The 20,374-nt window shown below is 40.1% G+C and overlaps 1 protein-coding gene across 4 annotated transcripts in view; it reads left to right on the top strand.

Annotated features, from left to right (window-relative positions):
* TIAM2 (TIAM Rac1 associated GEF 2) overlaps positions 1 to 20,374 on the top strand; it is a 386,278-nt gene that overhangs the window by 192,679 nt on the left and 173,225 nt on the right. For all 4 annotated transcript variants that reach the window (XM_089669764.1, XM_089669762.1, XM_089669765.1 and 1 more), the window contains one exon: positions 18,840 to 19,025. In XM_089669764.1, coding sequence (XP_089525890.1) covers positions 18,840 to 19,025 — 186 coding nt within the window. The remainder of the gene's footprint in view (positions 1 to 18,839; positions 19,026 to 20,374) is intronic.

The following is a 20,374-nucleotide window of genomic DNA, read 5'->3' as shown; positions in this document are numbered from 1 at the left end:
GCTTGGTCATGAGACCAGGCGTCACATTTTAGTGTTTTAAAGGAACAACAGCTCAGTGTTTCCTTATAATTACCGTATTATTAGCCTAATATGTTTTCCTTACTCCCTTGATCTGTATGTGGGTTTTCATCTTGAACTTAGAGGTCTGCTGGAGATAATTTGGACAGAAAAAAGTCATTCAGTTGTGTTACTTTAAATAGCATTAAAGGCATACTGCAGTTGAAATTAATGTGGGTGTATTGCCAAAGCCCCGGTATGTTTACTGTGTTGCTGTCTGAGTTTGATTGGATAGATTTTTCTTCACTTTATGTCTCAGAGGTATGAGGGTAAAGCCTGCCATACATGAATTAAAATTTGGCTGGTTGAGCAGGGACTGGCCAAATTGCGATCCATGTGTGACCATCCCTGTTTTGATCTTTAGATCAACCTCTGTCAATAGGAATGTTGAAAAGTTTTTTTATCAAACAGTGGCTGAAGCCCCTTATCAGTGTATTCTGACAGTGGAGAGTCCCACTGTCAGAATACAATGTCCTGGCGGGGTGGATTACCTCCATTAACACAAGTGAGGTGGATGGAGGAATTCCCCCAACGGGACATTGTATTCTGAAAACCTGCCAGCTGAACTAAATAAAAAATAATCATCTACGGCGGTGGTTGTCAACTTATGAGCTAAAGGGGGCCTCAAATGTGGCCCATGACATCACCAATGGGCCACACATAATGGTCAGTATATATAATGTTTGAGAGGAATGTCAGAAACTGCTGACCTAATAGAGGAAATGTGGGTCAAACAGTGTGGGCATTCATTATTTTTGGCTGGGGATATGCTGCAGAAGACAGTACGTAACTGACAACATATTAAATGTGGCTAGTGGAGGTTAATGCTATATGGGCAGCACAGTGGCTAAATGGTTAGCACCTCTGCCTGGCAGTACTAGGGTTGTTGATTTGAATCCCAACCACAGCACCACCTGCCTGGAGTTTGCATGTTCTCCCTGTGCCTGCGTGGGTTTCCTCCGGGTACTCCCATTTTTCCTCCCACACTCCAAAGACATGCTGGTAGGTTAATTGGCTCCTGTCCAAGTTGTCCCTAGTATGTGTATGTATGAATGTGAGTTAGGGACCTTAGATTGAACGCCCCTTGAGGGTTAGGGACTGATGTGAATGTACAATATATATGTAAAGTGCTGTGTAAATTGACAGCGCAATATAAGTACCTGAAATAAATAAATAAATAATACCCTAATCAATATTCCCACTACAGACTGCTGAGGTCCGAGGGCTGCACATCATATATCAAAGGGCTGCATGTGACCATCAGACTGTAGGTTGGGCACCAGGGATCTATGGTCAGCAAAAATGAGAGTTAATTTTGTACAGTGAGCAGAATGTTCCTGTTAGATAATTGTAATCGCAACACCTCCACTTACTTCTTGTCTCGGTGACATTGGTAACAATTTGGATTTGCCCTCACTTTCTGTCTCAAATAGACAAGTAGTCTAGCAGGGACACAGACAGTCATAGGAACTTGCCAGGAGTTTTTTTCCTACTCTATCATAACAAAAAAATACAAATCATTTTTATCTATACATATACTTTAAAGCTGGCCTTAGACTGCTCGGATTTCGAGCCATAGATAGCCCTGATGGTTATGTGTGGATCTGTCACCGCCAGCAGAATGAAAGACAGCAAAACACATGTGGCAAATTTATCCTTGAAATAAATACATGGAGCGCAGTCTACCTTTATAGTACTTTTTTTTTTTGCCAATCATTCCTTTGGGTATTGCCTTAGGTTCTCTTTAGTTTCTGGCAACAGTGACAAGGCTTTCCCATGTTGATGGCAATTGTGTGAGGAAAGAACAAACAGAGAGCGCACAGGCCTAGTGCATTATCATAAAAAAAGTGTTTAATAAGAAATAAAGTAGGTGTTGTACTCACAAACGACAATAAAGTCAAGGCACATCATAAAAGAACAGCTGGGTCAACACCGCGCTGAGTAACAGTCCGCAATAGGGAGTGTAGACATCCAATTGTCTGACGCGTTTCAAGGACTTGCCTCTTCCTCAGAGCCCTTTTAAACACTTTTTTTATGGTAATGCACTAGGACTGTGGGCCCTCTGTTTGTTCTTTCCTCATTCAGTATATTTGGATTCCCCCGGTCTATTTGAGAGCAGCAAGGTGTGCATGTTCCAGGACATTCTTAATGTGGTTGTAGCCTGCATCGAGTCCATCCCCAAGCACAGGAGCATTTGTGTTTGATGGCAATTGTGTGTATTAGAAAGCCTTGTTATTTATTAGAAACTAGATCTAGCTCTCTCTAAGGTCTTCTTTAGGTCATGGCTACAGTGACAGGCAAAGAAGTCAGATTAAAGTAAATTCATTGACATTTTTTAATTGATTTGGGAATTGAGTGCGATTGCAGAGCTTGCTGAATTGCAAAATTGCTGATTGGTTCAATTGATGCCTGGAATTCATCTAGTATTGTAATAGTTTTCAAAATATGAATAGTAGTCAAGTTCTGTTGAGTGTGCTGAATGGCCAGCAAGGTAAAAAGTCATAAAAATTTGCAACTTTCATGTTTTGAATGTGAGACCAATGCACCACAATGCAGGTTTTAAAGGAACTGAAACATTTATTTTTTAACACCGCACACCTCAATGCAGATCTTCAAAGTTCATGTAGTGCCATAAAATGCATGCGTACTGTGGTTCAGTGGCAAGGTGCAGTATAGTGCCATTTAAAATGAATGGGACCGCAGTCCACTTGCCTTTGTGCATTAAAGTTCATTTCGGTAAACCTAGTGGGTTATTTACTAAAAATGGAGAATGCAAAATCTGATGCAGCTCTGCATAGAAACCAGTCAGCTTCCAGGTTGTATTGCCAAAGCTTAATTGATCAAGCTGAAGTTAGAAGCTGATTGGCTAGCATGCACACACAGATGCACCAGATTCTGAGTGCTCCAGTTTTAGTAAATCTCCCCCCCCCCATGTATTTTACTGCAATACAACAGTCTGAATTAGCCCTTAATGATTATTTTTTGTGAACTTAATAGGGAATTTTGGTCATATTATACTTTTCAGTTAAAGGTTAATTTTGCTTTTATTTTTATTTCCAGATGCTTCCTATTTTTAGACCCAAAACACATGTTGAAAATAATTTGTTAGATCTTCATAAGATTTGTGTAGGGTGCTAAGAAACCAGGATTGTTTTATGCATTGTTAAGGAGGGCTTGGCGAGAACTGTTACTTGGAACTTAGGGGTGCAGGATAAATTGTGAGTACCTCTGGAAAAGGTGTTGGCCAATCTCAATCTGCCACACACCAGGGTAGATTTGCTAAAACTAGTTCACACAGAATCTAGTGCAGCTGTGCATTGTAGCCAATCAGCTTCTAACCTCAGCTTGTTCAATTAGGCTTTGGCAATAAAACTTGGAAGCTGTTTGGTTTCTAGGCATCTAATTTTGCACCCTCCAGCTTTTGTAAATAACCCCACCCCTGTGACTCCCTAAACTTCTTTAGCAAAATCTACCTTCCCTCATTCAACACACTTAAGTTGCAAGATTCCCTAAACAATGTTTGGCTCCTTTCCCCTCCCCTCTGCTGCCCTTGCGGGGATTTCCCAATGTTTGCCCCTAGTACAGCTGGCATTTTTCATTAGTTGGAGGGCCTTTTTCAAATTCCCTGCTGATGCTTGGAGAGTGTGTGCTGGTATCTGAAGGAATTTTGTAGAGAGTGGTGTCATTCACAGTTGGATACTTGGAAGAATTCCCAACTCTGGCTTTTTTAGAAGTCTAGGAGGCCAGCTTAGATCAGGTGGCTAGCTTAGATCAGGTGGCTCTATTTCTCCATTTGAAAGCCTGTGTATTCAGAGGGATGAGCTAATTAAACTACAATTTATCTTCCAATGGATTGCATTTGGAGGAAGAGTCCAAGGCTATCCCGTTTTATATTAGGGAATGGGAGAAGTAGCTTGGGGGACCTGTTTCTGAGACTAGTTCTCTGGATAGATTGTCTGTCCCTCAAAGGCTTTCATTATAGTCTGTGGTTGTATACATGCTTAACTTCCTCTTATCACTCTTTCTATAATGGCTGTGTATATTGCTCTTCGTTATGGAATTCTTGTGTCAAAATAAAAATAAAGATTTAAAAAAAAATAAAAAAATCTACTTTTGTTAAAAAAATGTATATAACATAGATAACTACCACACACGCCATTTTGAAATGTCATGTCATAAGAAGAAAAAAATCTTTTTTCGTTTCAATCTACAGCCAGCTATGATTTATCTAAAAATGACGAAAATTCATATGTTATGGCCTTGTCACCATGGAAACTGTCTCATGTCAATGGCTTATTGCTTTTTTCAGCAGTTTTATTTCAAATTCATTCTTTTTTATTATAGATATATGAGACATTTGACAAAGAACAAACAGACAATTAAGCCTTGGACCTCACACAACAGAAAAATTAACCTTAAATATTGCTTAACATTTGAATTTTTATGTACAATCTCAGCTCCAGGAGAACATATAATACAAAAGAGGCAATGGAGGGAGAAGAGTGGAAGTGGGAGAGGAGAACAAGGTCCCCTCAGTATAATATCGGGAGACGACTAATGACTGGTATTAGTATAGGAATTGGCGTTAAGCCGTAGATAGCAGACAATATGTTACTGACGAGTAATAGGATTAAACAAAAGACAAACCGCAAGGAGTTCTCAGAGGCAAAATGTTTGTATAATTGAGAAGACAAGTATATTGTGACAATGATTACTAAAAAATGTATAATGCTTAAATGACATAGAGACGACTTTTTTTTTTCAACAACGGTGGAGTTCAGCTTAAATGGAAAAGAAGGATTTTCCTCTTTTTTTTTCATTTTTGGTCTGTTAAATATCTAATTGAAATCATTTTTACATCTGTTTGATAAGTGAAAAAGAGTATGGCTTAGAATAGATGGTTCGAATTCTGGATGATTCCTCCCAAATGGGCTGAAATTCAAGCCATGGGTGGCCTTGCAAGCACCACCTGGCTCCAGAAAAGTTGATCTAAAAAGCGACTGAGCTGGACTGGAAATTGCTGACCGAGCAGTGGCTTTTTCCTTTCAGAGTGGATGGGGGACCAGTTGATTTTCTCTGTCCAGCCTGGGGGCTGTACAAGAGAAAACGAGTCATGTATGAGTACTTTATCTGCTGGTCCTGCCAGAAATATTGTGGGCTCAAAACTTTCTGTCATGTCTGCCTCTGTTAACTGTTGTCTGTTACAAATGTTCCAAACTATCTTTGTGGACTACCTCCTAACTATGATATGGAGAAGAAGAGAGGGGGCAGTGTTTTGTAGTCCTCTCCTAAGCTGATAAGATGGTGAGTTAATCACGTGGTGATTTTCAACAATAAAACATGCATGCAGAAACACATGAATTACTTATATGTAGTGATTGAGTATTGTCACTCTAGGACAGTAAGTGTACTAGCAGGATCACCCGGGTAAAATAAAGGAGTAAATTAAGTTGGCCATACAATGATCGAAATTCTTCCATGCCGCCACCTGAATTTCAATCAGTATAGACAGTACTTGGGCTATCCGGCTCAACAGAAGTCAATTATGTAATGGACTTCAGTTGAAGGGACATGCTTGAAAATTTTCTATTGATCAGTATCTGCAGCCGCTGATTGGTGTATTCTGACAGCGACAATTCCACTGGGGTGCATGCCTTCATACACCTCATTTGTATGAATGGAGGAATCTGTTATTTTTGCATTTAGCTCACTGGCTAAATGATAAAAACTGTGTATGGTCAGCTTTATATTATGGTTAAGACAATTACAAAAAAGGATATAAGTATTTGATCCCATTTGATTCCCTTATTTGATGCACTTTTAGGTTAAGGGGGGGAAGGAATACTGTGATATAGAGAGGGCACGTTGTTGCCATGTTACAGTGAAGGAAATAAGTATTTGATCTCCTGCTGATTTTGAATGTTTGTCCACTCACAAAGAAATGATCAGTCTAAAAATCGAATGGTAGGTGTATTGTAACACTGGGAGACAGAATATCAACAAAAAATTCAAAAGAAATGCATGTCTAACAAATTATGCGCTGATTTGCATGTTCATGAGGGAAATAAGTATTTGATCCCCTATCATTCAGCAGGATATCTGGCTACCAGATGTCTTACATACAGGTAACAAGCTAAGATTAGAAGCAGTCTCTTAAAGGGAATGCTGCTAATCTCATTTTGTTACCTGTGTCCACAGGAGCAATCAATCAGATTCCAAACTCTACACCATGGCAAAGACCAAAGAGCTGTCCAAGGATGTCAGGAACAAAATTGTAGACCTACACAAGGCTGGACTGGTCTACCAAACTATCACCAAGCAGCTTGGTGAGAAGGTGACAACAGTTGGTGCAATCATACGCAAATGGAAGAAACACAAAACAACTGTCAGTCTCCCTAGGTCTGGTGCACCATGCAAGATCTCACCTTGTGGATGTCAATGATCATGAGAACAGCGAGGAATCATTCCAGAACTATACGTGAGGATCTTGTCAATGATCTCCAGGCAGCTGGGACCACAGTCACCAAGAAAACAATTGGTAACATACTACGCTGACAAGGATTGAAATCCTGCAGTGCCTGCAAGGTCCCTCTGCTCAAGAAAGGACATGTCCAGGCCCGTCTGACGTTTGCCACTGAACATCTGAATGATGCAGAGGAGGACTGGTTGAAAGTGTTGTGGTCAGATGAGGCCAAAATCGAGCTCTTTGGCATCAACTCAACTCGCCATGTTTGGAGGAGGAGGAATGCTGCCTATGACCCCAAGAACACCATCCCAACTGTCAAACATGGTGGTGGAAACATTCTGCTTTGGGGGTGTTTTTCTGCAAAGGGGACAGGACAACTGCACTGCATCAAAGGGACGATGGACGGGGCAATGAACTGTCAAATCTTGGGTGAGAACCTTCTTCCCTCAGTCAGGGCATTGAAAATGGGTTGTGGATGGGTGTTCCAGCATGACAATGACCCAAAACACACGGCCAAGGCAAAAAAGGAGTGGCTCAAGAAGAAGCACATTAAGGTCCTGGAGTGGGCTAGCCAGTTTCCAGACCTTAATCCGACTGAAAATCTATGGAGGGAGCTGAAAGTTTGAGTTGCCAAACGTCAGCCACCAAATCTTAATGACTTGGAGAGGATCTGCCAAGAGGAGTGGGCCAAAATCCCTGCTGAGATGTGTGCAAACCTGGTGGCCAACTACAGGAAATGTCTGACCTCTGTGATTTCCAACAAGGGATTTGCCACCAAGTACTAAGTCATGTTTTGTGAAGGGGATCAAATATTTATTTCCCTCATGAACATGTAAATCAGTGCATAATTTGTTAGACATGCATTTCTTTTGATTTTTTTGTTGATATTCTTTCTCTCAGTGTTACAATACACCTACCATTCGATTTTTAGACTGATCATTTCTTTGTGAGTGGACAAACATTCAAAATCAGCAGGGGATCAAATACTTATTTCCTTCACTGTAACATGGCAACAACGTGCCTTCTCTATATCACAGTATTCTTTCCCCCCCTTAACCTAAAAGTGCACTTTTTTTTGTTCATTTACCTTTTATTTTGTTGTATTGTCCTCCCCTGCCACCCGCCTTCATTCTCGCCTAGAGGAGAATGATGGCACCACACTCCTGCAGCCTCCTGGGACATCCTCATCAGATATCCCATGAGGTATCAACTGGGGCATGTACTGGAGGAAGAATCAGGCACAGCCCACACAGCACTGAAAGAGTTAGGCCTTTCCATTGAGTAATCAGGAGGCTGGCTAAGAGAACCAGGAAGAGACTGCCGACTCCTGATGCTGAAGAAAGGAAGATGGCCGCACAGAACTGGTTATGCAACAACAACACATCAGATCACCACAGATCCACATTGGAGTTTCTTGGTGTGTGAATATACAGGGTGAGCACAAAAACAGTCCTTTATTTCTAACAGCTATAGAATATAACTTTATCGGAATATTCTTACACATTGGTGGCTACAGTTGCATCAACTCATAAAGTTCCATGTGGTATCAGTTGGTAACTTTGGCCAGTAACAGTTTATCCCTCACAGATAAAAGAGCCATACACAGTCCACTCTGATACGGCAGAAAACACATTCATTTTTGGAGAGTTACGTTCAACCTCCAGGGTGGCATGCGGATTCTCACTCCCTCATATCCTCACATTGTGCCTGTTGACCTTTCCACTTAAGTGGAAGGTTGCCTCATTACTGAAACTGATGTTTGACAGCAGGTTATCATCATTTTCCATTAACACCTGGAGATTCCTGCTAAATTCAAGTCGCATTTCATTGTATTGCAGGTGTAACTTATGGACCAATTGCAGCTCCTAAGGATGAAACTGCAAATGTTTGCATAAGGTCTTGCTTACCATGCTTTGCAGGATGTGTAACGCTCGGCTGACTCTGCGCATTGATTTCTTGGGGCTATGCAAAAAGCCTTCTTTAACACAATTAACAACTTGGTCACAGATGGTCAGCCTGAAAGTCCCTCTCTCTGATCACAGATGCATCCTTTCTCAATTAAATTGTTGTACCACTTCAAAACAGACTTGTTAGTAGGCAGATTCACATTAAATTTGCATTTGAAAACATACTGCAAGGTCACAGCACTGTTTGTTTCAGCAAAGTCCAACACACACCAGCCACATTGCTGTGGGGTGAGCACCATGTTGGATTTCACTGCCCTCTGGCAGTGGGAGGCGTGCATGGAGATTATGCAGGAGAAAAAAATAAATTGTTTGAGTTAATGTATCTGCGGTCACTTTATTTGTAAATATGAATACAAATAAAAGTGCAGCGCTAAATATTTAAACTCCAAATCAATTATAAAGCGCTTAAGTGAATATAGTGCGCATACAGTATCAATGTGATATGAACCTGATAAATACACATATACCTCACTAAGTCTATTATACATCAAATAATATATAATAAATAATAAAATGTCTGTGTCACTACAAGTCTCAGCAAAACTTGTGTGATAAATACAAATCGTCCGTGGTACTACAAATCACAGGAATCCCAAGGTGATATAAATATAGGTGCTTCTTCATCTAGTGAAGAAATCCGTGGTACTACAAGGTGCAGCAATACCAAGTGGGATATTCAAAAAGCACTCATGATTCAAAGTGGGAATCCACCACCTCTTATGGGTTTGCACTCACCAGAAGGCCACTGGTATAGTAGCATTTGTGCTGATCCTTGTGGGGGTTCTCAGAAAGCCATAAGCAGGAACCGGACTTCTCCAGGAAAAGGGGCTTACAGGAACCAACAAAGGATCCTCCTGCTTCTCTGCACCAGTGTGTTCAAAACACACTGGTGTAGAAAAGCAGGAGGATCCTTTGTTGGTTCCTGTTGGCCCCTTTTCCTGGAGAAGTCCACACACTGGTGCAGAGAAGCAGGAAGATCCTTTGTTGGTTCCTGTTAGTCCCTTTTCCTGGAGAAGTCCACACACTGGTGCAGAGAAGCAGGAAGATCCTTTGTTGGTTCCTGTTAGCCCCTTTTCCTGGAGAAGTCCACACACTGGTGCAGAGAAGCAGGAAGATCCTTTGTTGGTTCCTGTTAGCCCCTTTTCCTGGAGAAGTCCACACACTGGTGCAGAGAAGCAGGAAGATCCCTTGTTGGTTCCTGTTAGCCCTTTTTCCTGGAGAAGTCCACACACTGGTGCAGAGAAGCAAGAGGATCCTTTGTTGGTTCCTGTTAGCCCCTTTTCCTGGAGAAGTCCACACACTGGTGCAGAGAAGCAGGAAGATCCCTTGTTGGTTCCTGTTAGTCCCTTTTCCTGGAGAAGTCCACACACTGGTGCAGAGAAGCAGGAGGATCCCTTGTTGATTCCTGTTAGCCCCTTTTCCTGGAGAAGTCCACACACTGGTTCAGAGAAGCAGGAGGATCCTTTGTTGGTTCCTGTTAGCACCTTTTCCTGGAGACGTTCGGTCCCTGCTTATGGCTTTCTGAGAACCCCCACAAGGATCAGTACAAACGCTACTATACCAGTGGCGTTCTAGTGAGTGCACACCCATAAGAGGTGGTGGTGGCTTCCCACTTTGGATCATGAGCGCTTTTTGAATATCCCACTTGGTATTGCTGCACCTTGTAGTACCACAGATATCTTCACTAAATGAAGAAGCACCTATATTTATATTACTTTGGCATTGCTGTGATTTGTCGTACCACGGACAATTTGTATTTATCACACAAGGTCTGCTGAGACTTGTAGTGACACGGACATTTTATTATTTATTATATATTATTTGATGTATGATAGACTTGGTGAGGTATATGTGTATTTATCAGCTTCAGATCACATTGATAGTGTATACGTACTATATTCCCTTAAGCACTTTATGATTGAATTGGAGTTTTAATATTTAGCACCGTACTTTTATTTGTATTAAGTTTTGTGGGTCTTGTTACCTCTGCCAAATTTGTGCTAGCAGCTTTATACATTCTGCGCTCGCCTTACATCGTGTATTATATTTGTAAACGTAGGCCAATATGTTTTAATCTTATAACTATTTTAAATCAAGGAGTGTTGTTGTGCTCACCCTGTATTTATTGACCACAAGTCAGCATAAAAGATAGGAGGGGGTGGAAAAAATTCAAGAAAAAGAATGAAGTTCCTTAAAAAAATAGTTGTTAAAATTCCTATGGCACATTCTCTTTAGAGACCTGCATCTTCAAGTATAATACTTGGCAATTTCTACTTTTCATTCAACTGAGCACTAAAAATGTAGTGACATATGGACCTGAAATGTGAAGACGGTCTCACAAGATATTGAGCTACTTATCCTGCTGTCTGTCTGCTGGTATTAACCAGCATTATACCAATAACTGACCGGTTTGTGTCTGCAAGCACAGTGCTTAGCAAAGGTTATCCAGGGCTCTCTGTGCTTCTTGGTTGGTACGTTTTTCCTTGGTTGGCTTGCACATTTAATAATTACCACCCTTGATTAGCAGTGATTAGACACAAATGCTGGAATTGTCAGGATAACTTAATTTGTTTTAAAAGTTAAAACAAGGTAAAACACGTGCTATTTACTATAGATTAAAGGATTGTGGGGACCGATCAGGAAATGCTTCAAAGGAACATCTGGCATTGATTGAGTGGCATCGATTGTTTCCAGACTACTAAATGTAGGACGCTGTGATAGTTTGTGTTGATGGCTCAGGATAATTATCGTCAGGCTTGGAAATTATTTGTTATTAACTTAAGCTTTTTAGACCTGATTGTAGGGATTAAAGCTTTAATATTCAATAAGGCAAGTCTTGATTTCAGAAACTCCTAGTGCTTATTACTTATATAATACTCCATGCATGCTGTCACAACATTTTGTGATTATGCCATGCAGTGCATATATCCACTTTCGGTACATCTCTGACAGGATTAAAATCAAACTGATAAATAGAACTCTGAGATCTGAGATGCAGGTTTTCTGTAGTACTTTTCGACATGCTGTTTCTCAGGAAATAGGCATCTTGTTTATCCTCAAGATTATTTACTTTTTGACATTTTTGTTCCTTGAGCAGAAAAATCACTAATGGGCAATCTTATAAAATAGTAAATGCGACATTCACTGGCAGTGAATCAATCTCTGTCATTTAAAACACATCACCAGGAAGATTCACCTGCAATTAATATTTGGTGAATGACTTACCCACTGCTTAAGGAGTATACCCCTAAGGCAGCCCATATATTATACATTTTTTTCCTTAAACAAGTGGGTTGAACGAAAGTAAACGCCTCACTTTCCCCATCCACACATTCATTTTGGATGGGGGAATCCCTCCCGCTGTGCCTACGTATTTTGACAGCGGGGAGACTTCCTCACTGTTAGAATACAGTGATCAGTGTTGCCAACTATATCTGGTAGCAATGATCATTTGGGAAAAACCCAACAGGCTGATGGTACACAAGTCGACCTCTGCAGTATTAGATCACCTATAATGATGGAGTAGGAGCTTTCAAGAAACCCCCGAAGATACCAGAAATGAAATTATTAAGATTTTATGATGTTAGCAATGACATCACAGAGACCATGTTTAACCAACCAAAATGTTAGATTTGATTGATTTGGGATTAGCATCCGACTCCAGATTTACTGACAACCAAGGTTGTAGAACAGAATCCCTCTGGAACCTGCCACTGCTGCTGAAACTGGCTGCAGTTTTGTAAAGACTCTGGGGATGAGAACAGTTATATAGCACCAGTTTAAAATGGTCTTATCTGATTAAAGGGGAATTGACCTCTGGAAACGGTGTCCAAAAAAAGATAGGCAGAGGGCAAAGGACCAGACGCCAGCATTGTCTGTGGATTCCCTGCAACTGACTTGCCACACCTTGTTCCGCAATATGTCTCTTGGAGGTCATCACCATGGTAAAGGCTGGGTTTTTCTTCCCTTATATCAGAGCCTCCAGCAAGGAGAACAGTGAGCTGCACAGTAATGACATCTCCAAATTTCACTCTAAATCTCTAGAGAATAGAAGTCAGACAAAAGTGACCACAAAATGATTGATGTGATTGTTCAGTTGATCATTCAATGCAACTAAAATGGTTGAATTAAAAGATAATTGTATATCCTCTCCCAGTCTTATCCCATTTTGATCCATCCCCTTAATTCACCCTTTCAGAAATACCTCAACAAATGGGAAACTGACCTACAAACCACCTTCATTGACCAACAAAGAAAAGGATTATCACGATGACTCACGAGGCCTTTTTTTCAAGTAAAATACAAGAGATGGGTTATAAAATTTGAACCAGGTGGTATAGGGTCCCCTTGACCTTACATAGACGGTTTCCACTGAGCTCTCTGTTCTGCTGGAGATGTTAAGAGGAGATAAGCACTATGCTCCATGTTTCTTAGTCTTGTAGGGGAATCCTTGAATTTTGGACGCAAGTTAGGCAGTGAATTTTCAATTTGACAGATGTCCATTTGCCAGTAGAGGCTGCCTTCGTCCTTTACTTGCCCCCCGTGTCCTTGAAACTCTATAAACTCTTTCTTTTGCTGCATTTGCTGAACGCAGTGAAGGCATGCATACTGCTGTACTGGAAACAAACTACTTCACCACCGATAAGTCTGTGGTTGTCTAAGATAAATGAGATTTACCAGATGGAAACACTTATAGCCTCAGCCATCCAAATTAAGAACGTTGCCCTAAGACTTGTTTTTTCTGGACTGCTTTTACTTGCTCGTCTGAATACCAAGACATCCTGTTCTCTCAGGCATTACATACCCATTCCCGAGGGGGAAAGGTGCTTTAAGAGTTACTAAATCCAGGACCCTGCATTCACTATATCTGGTCTCCCACAGTACACAGAACATGGCATTGCAATTATTTTAGTAAATAAAAACTGCTGAATGCCTTTTCTCATTAGCAGTCTTGTGACATCTATCAGTGTCCAGCTGAAAACTGCTTAATCTTGTAGGAGGAGTTTTCATTCTCCTCTAACAGTCCTATGAGGCTGCATGACCCTTGACCCCCTGTGTGGACAGCACTGATTGACCCTGTGCCGATCGCATGCACCCCCCCCCCCAAAAAAAAAAAGAAACTCTCTAGCAATACACACCAAACTGAACATGTGCAGAGTGACTCCTAGAGTTCTGTACTCTCAGCAGATGGATTGGGGACTGTGGAAGAAGGGGAGGATCAGAGAAGACAGAATCAAATGGCCTTTTTACACAATGTGAAAGATTAACCCCTTAGGTTCCACAGTGAGTATTACAAGCATGCTTTACTGCATATACGGACAGATTTTACTGGTATGGATTTAGCAACACTTTAAGTAGTTACACTGTTATATTGTAAGGAATCCAGAACACACACATACTCCTACCTCCACCCCCTTACCTTCTTTGCCCATCTCACTTCGCTTTCCCATAATTTCAAATGACTGCCCTCCATGGGGTGATACTCCTGTTTATTTCCTCTTTTTTTTTTTTCTACCTTTTACATGCTTTTTTTATCCTTTGAACCATGCACATAGTGTATCAATCGTCCAGCCTGGACGTTTCTCCGGAGTTTTTACGTACCTTTACATGGTATAGCTGGATATACATCTTAGAAAACCTCTCTGTCTGTTGAAAGTTGGTTATATGTAATACACTGAAACATACACTGGATGATCCTTATGATGTCATATAGATTGACCATTGACTGTATGTTGTATTCAGGAATACCTCACCTCTGTGCAGTACTGTGTACATTTTACTTCTGAGATTGATCACAACTGTATACTTCTTGATAAAACTTATAAATAAACAATTTAAAAAATGTAAACCAGAGGACCTCAATTTGATCCATGTATTGAGCTTTTGATTGGTTTCAATGCTGGCAAGATTGTTGTTTATGATCTGACGAATATCTGCAAGTGTTTCATGCGACCTGTAGCAATGGTTGTCAACTTAAGAGCTAAAGGATGCCTCAAATGCGATCCCTGACATCACCAAAGGGCCCCATATAATGCTCAATATATGTATTGCTTGAGAGGACTGTGAGACTTAATAGAGGAAATGAGGGTAAGAGTTTATGGAAATTCTATATTTTTGGCTGGGAATATGTTACATGAGGCTAGTAGAGATCAATGCTATTACCGTAATCAATGTTCCCACTGCACACCGCTGAGGTCCGGGACTGCATATCACATACCAAAGGGCCGTCAGACCACAGGTTGGGCACCAGGGACTTATAATGATACAGAATGATTAAATGTTCGTTCTTAGTAGGTATTCTCTAATTGATTGTATTTTAATCTATACCATACTGTATGTATTGTACCATTAATATTTGATGATGATGCATCTCTTGTTTGCAACCGCTCATACATAGATCAAGCAGAAATTGCTTCGTGTATGGCTACCCTTAGATGTCATACTGCAGATATACACCTATGAGACTGTAGGCACGGAAGTGCCTAGGTACCCTTACATATCAGGAAACGCACTGTAATTTCTCAAAAGGAATTCAAGATAAAGGTTCAAGGTTCTGCTTAGGCACAATTAATATGTTACTAAACCCAGGACCCTGCATTCACTATATCTGGTCTCCCACAGTACACAGAACATGGCAGTGCAATTATTTTAGTAAATATACACTGCTAAATACCTTTTCTCATCAGCTGTTAGAGCAGTCTTGTGACTTATATTAGTGTCCAGCAGAGCACATGTTAAAGCTTGTAGAAGTAGTTTTCATTTTGCTCTAGGAGGATGCAGAACCCCTGACCTCTGTCTGGACAGTGTTGATCACATGCACTCTCCCAAGAAAAACATAACCACTCTAGCAATACACACCAAACTGAGCATGGTCAGAGTGACTCAGTGCACAGTGGGAGTAAATATAAACTGCTAAATACCTTTTCTCATCAGCAGTTAGAGCAGTCCTGTGACTTCTATCAGTATCCAGCAGAGCACATTTTAAAGCTTGTAGAAAGGGTTTTCATTCTGCTCTAGGAGGATGCAGAACTCCTGACCTCTGTGCTTATGGCCCTGTTCTGATCACATGCACTCTCCCAAGAAAAAAAAACAAACCTCTCAACAATACAAACCAAACTGAGCATGTGCAGAGCGACTCCACACAATATGTCTTATCAGCAGATAAGAGGGGGGCACTGGAAGAAAGGTAGGATCAGAGAAGTCAGGATGAAACAGCCTTTCTACACAATGCAGAGGATTTACCCCTTAGGTTCCATACTAAGTGTAACAAGCATGCCTTACTGCATATACAGACTGATTTTACTGTTATGGGTTTAGTAACACTTTTACATTTTAAATGCCCCCACAATGTAGCAAATCCTCATTTTTTGAGTTCAGGTTCACGTTAAACATAACATTATGAATCCGTACAGTTTATACTGAAGAAAATAATGACAATGACAGGATCTGTCTTTCCCTCTTCACGATGTGTTGTTTATTTCCCTTATGTTGTTGTGTTAGATGTGATACTCAAAAACATAAAAATACAGTTATTGAAAAATGCAATATGCGCAAGCAACAACATCCCTATAGGACAGTCACCCTTTTACCAAATCTGAGTTGATGTTGAATGCTGTGGCTGTAAATCCTGTATGTACAGTAATTATATGCAAACTAGAGCCTAATCAGACAACAATCTCATTAGTGCCAATGTATTTTATTTTATTGTATGTGTATGCACGGTACGACAGTATCAGTGTGCACTGTGCTTTAAAGCTTTTTCTAGGTAGGAATATGATTTCATTTTAGAAGCCCTTAAATGATGTGTAACCATTTTGGTGAATAATTAATATAGGTCATTTTGCACAGTGTACGCTTGTTGAGGCATGGATGTGAGAAAATAAACAGATAAATGTTCCCTTGCAGTTCCTCTCCTCTGGCGGCCACCTGAATATAGAATACGTTTGAAGACAAATGTATGATTTCATGGTCACATTTTATCAAACATTCTTTTTTATCCTTTGCATAATTTCAGTAGTGTTGCAAATGTGAACTGGACAGCCTTGTGATAACTACATTGATGCCTAACATTTGATATTTATGGATACAGCTCATAAAGCTAGTAAAAAACCTTGCTGAAGATGTTCCAAGGATCAGGACATTTATACAATATACACACTGTATTTGGTAGGAATGTCGCCCACTTACCTCTTTTTGGGGAAACATTTTTCTCTGCCTACAAAAGTATGTGCTTCTTCAGTGTCATGGCTTCCTCAAAGGTGGCTCTTCTGTCAATGATGCCTGGGTCCTTATCCAAGATAAAAAAAGGCATTTGAGACACTTTCTCTTGACAGGTTGAGCTCAAGTCTCTTGGCCTTGGAAATTGTAGAAGGGACAGAGATTCTTACCAACTTAGGCGGTTATCTACTAAAACTGGAGAGTGCAAAATCTGGTGCAGCTCGGCATAGAAACTAATCAGCTTTCAGGTTATATTGCCAATCTTAATTGAACAAGCTGAAGTTAGAAGCTGATTGGCTAGCATGCACACACAGATGCACCAGATTCTGAGTGCTCCAGTTTTAGTAAATCTCCCCCCATGTGTTTTACTGCAACACAAAAGTCTGAATTAGCCCTTAATGATTAATTTTTTTGTGAACTTAAGGGGGACTTTTGGTCAAATTATACTTTTCAGTTAAAGGTTAATTTTGCTTTTATTTTATTTCCAAATGCTTCCTATTTTTAGATCTAAAACACGTTGATAAAAAAATTGTTAGATCTTCATAAGATTTGTGTAGGGTGCTAAGAAACCAGGATTGTTTTATGCATTGTTAAGGAGGGCTTGGCGAGAACTGTTACTTGGAACTTAGGGGTGCAGGATAAATTGTGAGTACCTCTGGAAAAGGATTGAGTACCTCTGGAGTGCACCCCTTTTAGTAACCCCCCCCCCCAGTGTCTATGGAGTAGCATCTGACAAAATCAGTGGTAGAACCAGTGCTTGGTGCCCTTACAGCATGGGTGTCAAACTGGCAGCCCTCCAGCAATTTTCAAGCTACAGGTCCAATGAGGCATTGCAAGATTGACAGTTACAAGCATGACTCCCAAAGGCAGAGGCATAATGAGACTTGTAGTTCCTCAAACAGCTGGAGGGCCACCAGTTTGACACCCTTGCCTTACAGCTTTTGGCACATACTGTGCCTCCCATTTGTCTTTTCACCCCGCCTGTTTTCTGTATTCCCCTGGGAACAAGTTACTATTCATTAACATCCTATAGTAAGCATAACCTGGTGTAGGTTATATACCTGTATCAGGTGCTTCTACCCTTCCCCCCTTCCTTCCTCTTATTATTCTATTTTGTGTCAATTAACATCATGCTTTGTACTTTATAAAATATGAATAAAGACATATTTGACCTAAAAAAAACTATAGTAAAATAATTGTGTCGACTATTGCATTTTCTAACTTGCACTGGAACCTTTGAATTTGACAGCATTTAAACTTTCTTTTACATAAGTTTTTATATCTTGGTTCCAATGTAAAGTTGAAGACTTAGTGCTTTTCCTGATGTTACCGTCACCTTATTTATCTGATATTATATGCAGAATTTATTTTTATGCACAGTTTGCTTTATGTCAATCAAATATTTATGGTTGCTAGATCTTTTTGTAAAATCATTTGTTATTTACAAAATTACTTCAGAAAACTGAATATGACATACACACTCTAGTCAAAATTAAACATGAATATCCTTTTCACTGGGTAGTTAATTTTTTTCAGGCCTTGCTGTATTGCAACAATATATTCCATTGCCTTCTGCCTGTAATCTGGTGATCCTGAGACACACCATCTAGTGGTGATAGAACAATCATTATTTTCCGTATCTTACATACCTGGTGTATTTTATTATTATTATACAGGATTTACCGGTATATAGCACCAATAGTTTACGCAGCGCTTTACAAAATGAAGGTAGACATTCCAGTTACAATACAATTTGGTACAAGAGGAAACAGAGGGCCCTGCTCGTTGGAGCTTACAATATAAGTAACCCTGCAAGCAGTTAGAAGGCTCTCTTGGCCACCAGTTAGATTCAAACTTTATTTAGAAATTTGAATGCAGTGATGAAGCAATAGGAAAAAGGAAATTACATGGTACATGTTTCAGCAAGAACATTGCAAATATTGCTCCTTCATAGAGGTGCATGGATATACACTACCAGGGACTAGACTGAGCTCAGATTAGGGTAGACTGAAAACATTTTCTGACTTTGTCATATCTAATGTGTTTACTGGAAAGCATGTTTTCTTATTCAAAGCTTTCACTTGTTTAGCATTTCACTTTTGAAATGTAGTATTTGTCATTTATTTTTGCAGATTCAGCAGTGGGAACAGAACCTGGAAAAGTTTAACATGGATCTCTTTCGTATGCGCTGCTATTTAGCAAGCCTGCAAGGAGGGGAATTGCCAAACCCAAAAAGCCTATTAGCAGCCGCAGGGCGGCCATCCAAGCTGGCACTAGGGAGGCTTGGTATCTTCTCTGTCTCTTCTTTCCATGCATTGGTAAGTTGTGTTTACAAAAAGGTTATACCTAATATCTGTAAAACCATTACAACTGGGTACTTAAAACAGTTGGAAATCTGACTAGTATTGCAAAATAATAATGATGCAAAATAAGTTTTATAGCAAATAATTATCCTTTTAAAAATGAGAACATATTATGGTGAATAGTAGATAAATGCTTATTACTTTTTAGATATACAGTATATATTGATATGTAAGAGCCAGCAGGCTTTGTGGTGAATAATGTAATTACAAAGCCCAGCATGGTGCCATCATCCCACTGTATCCCGCAGTGCTCCCATATCACTTATAGATTGGTAGCCCTCACATAGAGTACATTGCTTGCCAAGCATACAAATAGATTTGCAGCCCAAGTCCAGGAACAGGTTCAGCCACTGTGGTTGTTTCTGCAGTGTAAAGGCCTAAGATAACTGGATACATTTGGTGTCATTTGTCCAGTGCTAGTGATTTCAACACAGCTAGAAAAAAATATATCTCTATATCAAGCAAGAACACATGAAATCTGAGGAAAACAATATTGATTAACCCTTTTACTGCCAGAGCCGATTTGCATTTTGTGCACACCTTTAAAATCATTTTAGGCCTGAAGATTACACAAAACATCCAAACACTGAAAGCAGACACCCTAGAGAACAAAATAGTGGCAGTTCCAATATTGTAAGCCAAAGATATTACTGCAGATCTCAGTTAAAACCACACAAATTAATTTTATGGCAAACAAATTACTAAACATTTTTGTACAATATAAGAGATAAAGTTGCACCGAGTAAAAAGATACCCAACATGTCAAACCTTAAATTTGTGTGTGCCCGTGAAAAACTTCAGTACCCTATATTTTCTATAGGCAACACTTCAAAAGCTATATATTATATAGGGCGCGCTTGTTAGAGCCCAACCTCTGTAGCTGCAGGATAAGGGTGCCAGATGGATATCAGGGATGGATGGATGGGAGCAGTAACACCGAGGCAGCTCTTCTTAGAGTGGAAGCAAGGCTGTAATGCAGTAACATAAAAAAGTAAGGAAGGCGCCTCTAAGTGCAGTATTGACAATTTATTAATAAACAATAGATAAATTGCACTTACATGATACATAGTTAGAAAGACTCATCATGTGGTGTAATAAGATCCAGGTGGAACATCCAGCCGTCCAGCAGCAAACTCTGCTCTCCAAGCCTCATTTTGATGCACAGGCACATCCTGGGCTCTACTTCCTGATCCTATAGACAGAGTTTTCTGCTGGACGGCTGAATGTTCCACCTGTCAATACTGCATTTAGAGGTGCCTTCCTCTCTTTTTTATATAACACTTCAAAAGCTGCCTGTAGATCAT

This window comes from Staurois parvus, unplaced genomic scaffold, assembly GCF_062004578.1.
Source record: "Staurois parvus isolate SC_StPar_1 unplaced genomic scaffold, SC_StPar_1.0 ptg000081l, whole genome shotgun sequence".
Lineage (NCBI taxonomy): Eukaryota > Metazoa > Chordata > Amphibia > Anura > Ranidae > Staurois > Staurois parvus.
This window is presented reverse-complemented; position numbering and strand designations above follow the sequence as displayed.